At 31.9% G+C, this 11,692-nt stretch overlaps 1 protein-coding gene across 1 annotated transcript in view; it reads right to left on the minus strand.

The window, feature by feature from the left end:
• The window catches only part of LOC134713762 (adipokinetic hormone/corazonin-related peptide receptor variant I-like), a 66,118-nt gene extending 60,834 nt beyond the window's left edge, over nucleotides 1–5,284 (minus strand). Inside the window, exon 1 of the mRNA XM_063575050.1 lies at nucleotides 4,355–5,284. Coding sequence (XP_063431120.1) covers nucleotides 4,355–4,981 — 627 coding nt within the window. The 5' untranslated portion in view covers nucleotides 4,982–5,284. The remainder of the gene's footprint in view (nucleotides 1–4,354) is intronic.
• Between the last annotated feature and the right edge of the window lie 6,408 nt (nucleotides 5,285–11,692).

An 11,692-nucleotide genomic window follows, 5' to 3' on the forward strand; every position in this document is an offset into this window, starting at 1 on the left:
TAATACAGCCAGCTGAACAATTCTAGGCATGTGAATACGAATGAAGAGCTTTGACAATTATAATACAATAAAACTAGTCCAGGGAATACAGCTGATTATACAATTATAGATGTATCACATGAACTGTGATAAAAGCCAACACAAATATTAGTTCTCATTGTCCATAGGAATATGAATAATGTTCTAGGGTACATTTTTTAATGTAAGATTTCAACGTTGTTGTTAGGTAAACTTATTTCAAATGCACAACATCAAAATCTCTAGTGATATATATTATTTAAAACGAAGTCCTCAGCAATAAATAATCAATTTTATTAATCTTCAGCATTCAATATCTATACACTCGTCAATTAGTGACGTTATTTCAAAAACGTTTGTTATCTAAAAATTACACGATAGTCATCTGTAAACTTAAACCAACATATATACACTTCTAGCTTCAATAACTTTTATCAAATAAAAAGACAATTATTGCTATTTATCAAACTTATTACATATTTATGACTTTTCTGAGATATATTAACAGATGTAAAATAACCTTCTACTTAATATCTGTTTTCTTTATCTATCCGAAACAGTTATCATATGTTTAGTACTAATTGATTAAATTATGGCTGGCTATTTAAACAAAAGAAGTTGTACTGTACCTCAAAAAAACAATAATCAAACGACTTCACAATTAAATAATATTTATAAGGTCAACATTTTCGTATCAATGTTGCAAAAAAAAGTAAAATAGAACTTACTGATACAATGGAAGCATCTTAAAAAGTATCCAAATATTAAAACCACTATATTATGTCGTGAACATAATGTGATAGTTCATTATAGTTATACTACGTTAATATACGTTTGATAAACCCAAAGACGATAAAGATGTGTTCCAATATAATCTTTAGACAATAACATATTTCAACCGTATTAAAACATGCCCTTGGATCCCAAGTTAAAACGTTAAAAGTCAAGGCAAATATGATATGTGAAACAGAGAACATCAACTTTGTACTCTTTTTGGCCTTTTAAACATTGAACGTCACTGATGAATCTTTTGAAGACGAAACGCGCATCTGACGAAAAATAAAATTTTAATCGTGGTATCTATGATGAGTTTATATGCATACTTATTCCTGAGCTTGTTTACCTTGTGAATGGTATAACCGTAAACACCTTGGTGTGTACTGTAATCACTTTATAATTACCTTCCAAAATAATTCCCTGTATTAAAGCTACAATTTATGATACAGTTGTCCTCCTTTATTTTCAGCACGGAATTTGGTACATTCGTTAAACTATGATATATCAATATGAATACTCTCATACCGAAACGAATAACAAACCTATGCTCTATAGATAAGAAAAATGAAACCTAATCTTGTTCATAAAGAAAGGGAAAATTACCATAGAAAAAGAACGTTCGTCCTGTTTGTGATTACTTTTGTAATGAAGATTATCATTACAGTTGATAAGGTCGATTCAATCTACTTAATGAGAGGAATCAGGTGAATTTTCATGAAATAAGCAGTTCATTATATTAAGGGCATACGATACAGAAATGATCACATACTGAATAAAAGATTACATACAGTCTTTTTCCGCATATATGTAAAAAAATCATTATACTTTCACGTGCTATATTTTCAAATTAATGGGGTTGAAATTTCATACATTCATAGGAAATTTCGATGGTTTGACATGTCTATTGCTTGGAAAGATACACCTTACATCTTTGTTTTAAAAGATATAAACGCAATCGAATTTTTACAAAGGGTCTAGAATCTTAAACGTGCTTTTAATTAGCGTAGCGATTCTTTGGAATTTATTCAGTTTTATCACTATTTCATGATTTTAGTTAGATAACAGAATGTTTTGATGTACATTACTCTAATTAAAAAACAATGGTGATTTTTTCATAAACTTTGACACAAAGAATATGCATGCATCATCAGGTCAAATGTAGTTTTTAAAAGTGGCTCACATGAACTCGTGTATGCGTTATATAAGTCTTAATGATACAGAAATCAGTGGAAAATGCATCTTTTCTCAGTTTGTCACAGTTTGACATCGTGAAAAATAACGTTTTACATTAGCAACGTCATCGTATGCCCTTGATTAATTGAAGGTATGTATGACCTATCGTTTGAATTAAGAAACACATTTTCCAACTGTTGATTTGCCCTCGATGATTATCATTCGTATGTTTCGCTAACGTAATGTTTATTTTTTTTTGTATAAGTAAGAATACTAATAACTGGTTCTTTTTTAAATTGTTGATTTTAAAGTAAAATAAAAAAATATCGTAAAAAGTATAAGAAAAGAAAAATTCAACTTAAAAGGAAGTTAACAACGTAAAGTTCCTTATAATCCAATGACAAATTCAAAAGCACAAACTCAGTAAACGACTCGACACCACCATTCATATTCCTGACTTCGTGCAGTCATTTTATCAAGTAGAAATTGTGGTTTAAACCTGGTTATAAACAGACATACAGAATTATGATATTTTATGATATTTAACAACCACTGGGTCGATGCAACTGCTGGTGGAGATGTATTTTCCCGAGGGTATCATAAGCCCAGTAGTCAGCACTTTTTGTGCTGACATGAATTGTCATTGATATTGTTATATTTATAAATTTACTGTTTACACATTTTTGAATTTTTTGAAATACTAAGGGTTTTCTACTTCAGGCATAGATTACCTTAGCTGTATTTGGCAAAACTTTTAGGAATTTTGGTCCTCAATGTTCTTCAACTTCGTACTTTATTTGGCCTTTTTAACTTTTTTGGACTCGAGCGTCACTGATGAGTCGTATGTAGACGAAACGCGCGTCTGGCGTTTACTTAATTTAGTCCTGGTATCTATGATGAGTTTATTTTCGAAAACAAACTCAATATTTTAATTCAGATTTATAACAATCTTGGATATCCACATAATAGGAATATGCGTTTACATGTGATATGTCTATAAAATAAAATCATTTGATAAACATGAATCCAATTTTTAAACCAAGCGAGGCATATAAAAATCATGTTTACACTGAATTCAAATCCACACGCAATCCTTTAATCTGTCTTTTAATCAGAGACACACATTGATCAAACCTCATTTGGAATCCTATGGTTGTTAAATAATATAATCCGTATTTATGCTGTTCATCGTTTCATATTGTAGTGACTATTGAAAGTGATCACAAACAAGGTTTTTTAACCGTGGTTATTCTCTTGTGTAATTACGTACATGTATGCAAGTTATTATAAATGCCTTGGTTTGAACACACCAGACAATTTACAACAAATATCAAAAACACACATGAAAATATTCACATTCGAACTCAATTGATTAGTTTTAATTTGTCCTTAACTTAAAGAAGTAAGGGCCGATTTTGGCCTCAAACTTCAGGTTCATCCGATGAAAGATTTTAAACTCGTTTGAAAAAAATAATGTCTTATTCAGTCAATTCAATTAGTTTATGCGAAAGGTTTGAACTGAGTTAGTCATTAAAGACGTCACATTCAACCTTAAATATGAAAAATCTAACAAATATGCCATAATATGTCAATTTTTAGATGTTTTTTGTCAAACATAAAAGTTGTTGCATCCGTTTTTTAACTCTCAACCTTTATCTTTGTTAAGTATAATCATCAAATACAACTGACATCTAAACATAAAAAATGAACACAAATGCGACCACTTCCATTTAAGACGGAAACCGTGTAAAATTTCGCTCAAATGCTGAAGTTGTGAGGATTATAGTAATTATGCATGACTTAATGATGCTAGTACCCGACATATGTGCATTGTATTGTCAAACACAGTCCATATTTATGTAGCAGTAGTATTCTACTTTCCAATTAATAGCTAACAGTTTACATTTTAACAATGTCCTAAAACTGCCATACGTTGGGGCCAAAATTGGTTATAACTGGACCTACTCGTAGGAAAATGTGAATAAGATGTTTCCCACAAGAGTTGATAAAAAAGAACCAAATCACGACAAAATTAATAGTAAAATGTATTTCATTCCTAAATCCCTGCAGATCCTGATATAAAATTCTGTAAGAGCATAAGGCAAAACACGAATTTCTTTAAAATCAGCTATACAAGTGCAAATATATATAAAAAAGAAGAAGATGTGGTATGATTGCAAAAGAGACAACTGTTCAAAAGAGACCAATCGAGAGGTCACCGTACGTCCTTCAACAATGAGCAAAGCCCATACCGCATATTCAGCTATAAAATGTCCCGATAAGACAATGAAAAAAATTAAAACGAGAAAACTATCCGGTAGCAGCGATCACAAAGTCTTGCATTATATTCTTACCCACCAAAAATAAGATAGTAACGGTGACTTACCTGTGGTAGACTGGCTATCACACTAAGAGCCCAAGCTAAGGATATCATTAATTTGCCTCGGCGTTCAGCATCATGAATACTCATTGGGTGCACTATTGAAAAATATCTGTCAAGACTTATCGTCACCAAAACAAAGGAAGATAAATAAAATCCAAGAGCACGAAAAAACATCAAGATTCGGCATGCTGCGTCACCTGCCTCCCATGAAACGGTGATATTCCATACGGTTTCCAAAGGCAACATAACAAAGGCAACAATTAGGTCGGCGATAGATAGGTGCATAATATAGGTGTTGACACGTGATTTAATAGTCCGACTCCTTAACAAAGTTATCAGAACAGTCAAGTTTCCGGTAGCAGCGATCACAAAGAGACAAGAATATGCAATCACAGAAAGAACACTATCATCATTAAATGTCATTTCTCGGGGAAGCGGCGGAATTGACCCATTGAAATGGTTCACAATTTGAGTTTTACCATCGGTAAAGTTTAAATCCCATTTACAAATGCCATTTTCCGTACACGACGAATATGGTCTTTCCGAATCAAACCCACCGGAAATATTCCAGCGTGATACATCTGGCATATGATATGAAAAAAAATCGAACGGATCTTCTTGTGCTGTCATATTTGTTAAAAATAATGACAAAATTGTCTTGTTTATTAGTCCTTTTATCTTCTCAGTAAATTCTTACATTTTGAATTACTGGTAAGTACCTTTAACTCTCATTTAAATGTATGTAAAGATATGAAGTGAAATGCAGGTAAGATAAAAATCAATTAACTTTAGTTATGACTGCCAACCATGAAAGTTTGTGAATGAAGAGAAGTTACATATTTATCCTTTATTTAACATAGAACAGTTATTTTCTTAAATCGATATGTCAGTCAATACGATAATACAACGAGTTCAACCGTTAACATGCTAACTCACGAGAAATATTCCTAATGATGTCCATTTCCAGGAAGTATATAATGAACTGTTACCAATTTTATGATTGGCAGATCGAATTGTAACGCCCTTATCTTACAGGGTGATAGTTAAACAAATCTGTAATATTTCGTATCAATGACACCAGGAGGTTTTACATGTGATGATGAATCTGAGCTCATAGTTACGGCGGAACTACTGTGAAAGAGATTTTAAATCATTTACTGATCATTATTCTATTGTTATCAAGCAGAGAATGTAGGATAAAGAGTTTTATGATTAAAGAAACATGAATGAAAATTAATAAAACTATTGGGAATTGATTTAAAAGCTTTAGTACCGTTAATGTTATTTGCTGAGGTAAATGCATATTGAAATTGCTATGATGGATTTATTAATTGAACAATCATGCAGTATTTCATTGAACAAAATATGTGGAAAGTTCATTCTTGTATTCAAGATATAATGAGACGTCTCATAATGGGATTTTCATATGAGTTACAGTGCTGTAAAATTTGAAAAGGCAATCAAATTTCAATCTATTTCAATGTTGAAAAAAACTTACTTTTTTTAAAACTTAATAGTTACACGAACATTCACCAACAGCTGCGACATACATCAATGGCGCTTTCAAAATCTATTTCAAATCCCTATGGTTTTACATTGTAACCAATTTTGCTTTGAACATTTTAAATTTTATAATGATATTATTGAAAAATTTAGAAATTAGAATATAATGGGTAGCAAGAAATTTTGTTATTTTAATTTATCAAAAAGGCAGCAATTGGTGTTTGGTTTTATTCATTTCAATCATTACACATTCCTGTTTTTAATCTCTTACGAACTAAGGCAACAGTTGCTTAGTGGGGTTTAAATCTTGAAGAAAATGTAATGGCAGTACAACGGAAAAGATACATAAAATTTAGTCATACTGAATCTATTTAATGAGTGCGGTAAAAAGTGATAATGATCGTTTTTGTAATGATACAATCATAAACAAATTCAATTTCAAATTCCTTCCATAAATCAAATCGACAGTGCAAATTCAACGAGTTATCATATTGTAATTTCAAAGTAGATTACTCTTTTGCGAATTATACGCAAGACAACATGCGCACAAACTAGACTATTAGTACAAGATATTGAATTGATAAGAAACGACATGCAGTTGTATGTTTTTATTTACAAAGGAATTCGAAAAAAATCTTTGTATCTGTCTTACCAGACAATGAATCCATAATGTACTTTATTTTAAACAACCTTGAGGAATCTGTTTTGAGAATTGTTTAAACAAAATTTTGCACATTGATTGATATCTGGGTTTTATCAGATCTAGTCATTATGCACATCGTTGTAAACAGCTGATGTTAATGGACATGATTGAACAAGATGAATGTTAATCGTTTTAACAACCAATGATTAACCACACAATAAACGTCGTCTATCAATTCTATCATACAATCATGTCCTTACACGTAAAATCCAAAGCATATATAACTTATTGTACAATCTCTTACCCAGACATGTTTGACTGTCTGCATTCAATGTGTATTCAGTCACTTCAAACGACCTCACTCTGTTTAGATTTTATTCCCTATATTCTATTTTTATTTTTTTTATATTAAAAATAAACTCATCATAGATACCAATATTTAAATTTTGATTATGCTCCTGGTGCGCGTTTCGTCTACAAAAGACACATCAGTGACGATCGAATTAAAAAAATCAAATTCGCAAAATAAAGTACGAAATTGAAGAGCATTGACAGTTCTACTTGGTTTGAACATCAGTTAATCATCATACGATTTCTAACACGAGTCTGAAGATAACGTAGAGCAAACACAAAGCAAAGTCCCTCTCCTTATGGGTTTGTATACACTACTGTAGTTCTCATTCTAAAGTTCGACCGAAAAACAAAATATAAGTAAAATAAAGGCAACAGTAGTATACTGCTATTCGAAAGACATTAATCGATTGAGAGAAAACAAATTCGGGTTACAAACTAAAACCGAGGAAAAGAAATCAATTATAAAAGGATAACAACAAAACAACAGATACACTGAAGTGCACCAAACAAACGACAATGCAACAGCTATAAGATAACAACTGTCATTTCCTTACTTGATACGGGAGATTTTATGAAAAGATTGTGGGTTAAATTATTCAAACCTCCAATCATCTTAATTAAGGAAAAGAAAAATGTTATGTTTTCCTTAAATGACTGTTAATAAATAAGTGAAAAATTTTGCTCCATTTATAACAAAGATAAACACCCCCCAGTAGCTTTCGAATTGTTAACGACTACGAACTATTTTGAACACACACCGACGATAAAACAATCAATAACCCTGAGCAAACAAAATTAAATGTTACTAAAACTTACTCGCGTCGAAAGATAATTGCTTTAGGTGCCAAATTTTGTCATTAGGTATACAAACTCTAACGTTTATTGCGATGAAGTAAAAACACATGAAAAAAATACTAAAGACGTGCGATTCCTCCATATGGGTTTCATATGAGGCGCACAAATCAAACATTAATAATATTTGGATAACTATTTCTCTACCCGATAACTATCAAATCATTAGCTATTGGTTATAATGATGTTCACGATTTATTCATAGAACTCATTATAGCGAACTGCAACATTTGTTAACGCTTTAAAATCATTGCTTGTAGAATACTAAGAAGTATAAAATGTGAGAGAAAACTAATGGAACATGTACTTTACACATATTTTGATTTAAATAAATTGCTTGTGAAAATATCGTATCACAGCGACCAATTAGATTTCTGATAGGTTCATACAGCAAAAGTCATTTTTCAAATGCCAATAATAAAATTTGAAGTCTAAGTTATAGTGTATATGGAAAGATAAAGATTTAGGATGAAAGTATGAGACACAAATACCATTAAGTATTATTTAATAACTAATATATCTATTCAAAATAAACTCATCATATATACCAGGACTAATTTTTTTTATATACGCCAGACGCACGTTTCGTCTACAAAAGACTCATCAGTGACGCTCGAATCCAAAAAAATAAAAAAGCCAAATAAAGTACGAAGTTGAAGGCACATACTTTTCAACGCTGTATTCTTCACCGTTACAGTTTTTGTAATGGTGGACCTGAATGATTAATGAAAATAACTAACATATGACAGCAAGCAGTTAGCAGACTTAATGAGTACTCGTTGACATTTATTACTATGTGTTAGGGTATATTATTCATTGTAAGTGCCCTTGGTTAATTTCACTGTTAACTCTGCCATTATACTCAACAATGTTCAGAGATACCTTTAAACGAAAGAGAGGCAGTAGAAATGAAAGAGACATGAAACATTTGGAGTACAAGAAAAGGTGAATATGTCATGTTAAAAAATGGAAAACGATCAAACGGCAAACCAAGTATACAAAAAACAACATATAATCCAATTAATAGTGCAACACGAACCCGACCAACACACGGAAGTACGCTCAGATGATCCTAAATGACAAGCAGGTCTGTATTTTATTTTGTTTGGTCACCTTTTAAATATTACTTTGTCATCTTTCGCGTATCATTTTTCTAGTTGCAAAATAATGCACACTGTATGCAATCTCAAATTCTTTAAATCGTAAAGTTTAATGGTTAACCAAAATAGTTATGTAAGCTGCAGTATGGTATTCACAACCATATAAAGGCAGATGTGCGGTGATAAAAAGATACATCTTCATTTAGTTGTCTGTAAAACTATACGACATCATCTGTTTTATAACTTTACTATAACCTAAATTTAATTAAATTAGATCTAACAGGCCATCGAAATATTATATAACGAAACGCGTCTCAAATTAACACTGACATTTCCTACCATTAAACGTCAACATTGAAATAAGTTTAGTTGGAGTCATTTCAGGGCTCTACTAAAGAGAAAATTGAAAGATGTTGTATGATTGTCAATGAGATAACTAACCACAAGGGACCAAACGACACAAGTAACAACTATAGTTCACCGTATGGGCTCAAAAATTAGCAAAGTCAATACCGCATGCGCATAGTCAGCATTTAAGAGGTCCCGAGATAACAAATGTAGAACAATTCAAACGATAAAACGAGCTGCTTATTAAGGTAGAAAATAATTAACGAAAACAAATATATATATACATTTTGTGTGTTTTTGTAAATTTTTAAAATTGAGAATGGAAATGGGGAATGTATCAAAGAGACAACAACCCGACCATAGAAAAAACAACAGCGGAAAGTCATCAACAGGTCTTCAATGTAACGAGAAATTCCCGCACCCAGAGGTGTCCTTCAGCTGGCCCCTAAACAAATTTATACTATTTCAGTGATAATGAACGCCATACTAATTTCCAAATTGGACACAAGTAACTAAAATTAAAATAATACAAGACTAACAAAGACCAGAGGCTCTTGACTTGGGGCGCAAAAATGTTTGTTTTGAGATTGTGACACAGTCAAGACTGTTGTAACCATACTTTGACTATTTGATGCGACTGTCATACAAGTGAGAGGTTTAGCGCTATAAAACCAGGTTCAATCAACCATTTTTACATTTGAAAATGCCTGTATCAAGTCAGGCATATGACAGTTGTTTACTATTCCTTTGATGTGTATTATCATTTGATTTTGCCGTTTGATTAGGGATCGAGTCTCCGTTTTTTGAATTTTCCTCGGAGTTCAGTATTTTTTGTGATTTTACTTTTCACACAGTAAACAAAACAACCATCACTGAATTACAGGCTCCTTACTAGTGACAGGGTCATCAATAGAAGATGTGGGGCAAAATTAGTTAAATAACGCCATACCCCCACCCTAACCAGGACAAGTGGTGCAACAGCATAAAACAAGAACACACTATACAAAATAATGAACGAAAAACAACTATGATAAAGAGCTGTCATTAGATGCTTATCGCAAACAACACAACTGCGTTAATGATATCTCACAGATATCAGTTGTTTCAACATGACAGAAAAATAACAGTACACAAGACCCAACATAGACCCCTTAAGAATGAGCAACAAGAAACCCACCAAAAAGGTGCTCATTGAGGGTAACCAGATTCTGCTTCACATATGTCACCAGTCGTGATGCTGATATTATTACAAACCCGGTTTATAGTATAATTCGGTAGATCAAATTCGTGAAAAGGGAAGGGGATTGTAGATTGGACATAAGAAACATATCAGATATCATCTATGAAACGGATATTCCATAACGGTCAAACAACTCGTGTTAGCGTCTGCAATATTTACGAAGTATTATTTGAACTTCAGCATTTAGAACTATCAGTTTAATAGCCCCCTTGTAAGCATCAATCTTGTATCCAGGAAATCAAGGTTTTTTTATTTGATGGTGCAGATATTCTACCATTTCAATTTTGATATTCACAGTACAATTTTTGGTCCATAATTAGGCAATGAAACAAAATGTTCCCCATTTTTGAAATTAACTTTATTTTGATATAGAACTTATACACATATACGTACGTCAGTCATTTGGCGTTCTCATGTTTGTCTTGTGTAATTAACGAAGAACTTTTCAAATAAAATTGAGACATTTTTCTGCTATGCATAGTTTTCTAGGTACACATGTCATTGTGAGAAGTTCGACATCATTACTTCTCTGACAAGCTGGTTAGACGGAAATTACTTGTAACCATAGCTGTCAAGTTGCAAACTGGTTTTAAATTTGTATTTCCGTTAAGACATCTATACGAGTACAGTCTGATGAAAATCTATTTTCAACATCGGATAAATAAGGTATTTTACTTGCATTGTCTTTATTACAAGCTTCAGTGTTACGAAACAACCTCCAAGACAGGATCAGAGACACGAAAGAAATCTTATCGTCATTGGAATTTTTCTTTTCGTAAAATAGACGTCATTAATTTTATAAATCTCTCTGAAGACTAATTATATTTTGTAAAAAGTTTAGCAAACAGACATGATTCCAGTATCTGTCAATTTCATGAATTTGGTTTGTGACCATAATTTGGTTCGGTTTAAACGATTTTTAACTATTGAACAGCGGTGTACTACTGTTCCTTGTATTTATGACTAAAGTGACATTTACAATATGAATAGTAAAGTCGTGTACATCTTATGGAGTTCAAATTTTCAACTGTGAGTATTCCTCATAACGGTTATCCAAGAAAAGTGCTTTGGACGCATGAAATGGAATAGTGTTGTTTAAATTTTTTGTTCTTCCTTTATGTTTCAACATTTTCACAATGCATCTATTTTTTTAAATAAAATTCAGTATTGTTCCTAAATGCTTTCTTTGGCCTTTTATCTTTGTTTATTTCAGTGTCAATAAGTAGTCTCTTTTAGACGAAGTGCGTTCGGCGCAAATCTTTCTCAGTATGAAATTTTTCGTATGCCATTTACCGAACAAG

The sequence above is a fragment of the Mytilus trossulus genome, chromosome 4 (genome assembly GCF_036588685.1).
Source record: "Mytilus trossulus isolate FHL-02 chromosome 4, PNRI_Mtr1.1.1.hap1, whole genome shotgun sequence".
Lineage (NCBI taxonomy): Eukaryota > Metazoa > Mollusca > Bivalvia > Mytilida > Mytilidae > Mytilus > Mytilus trossulus.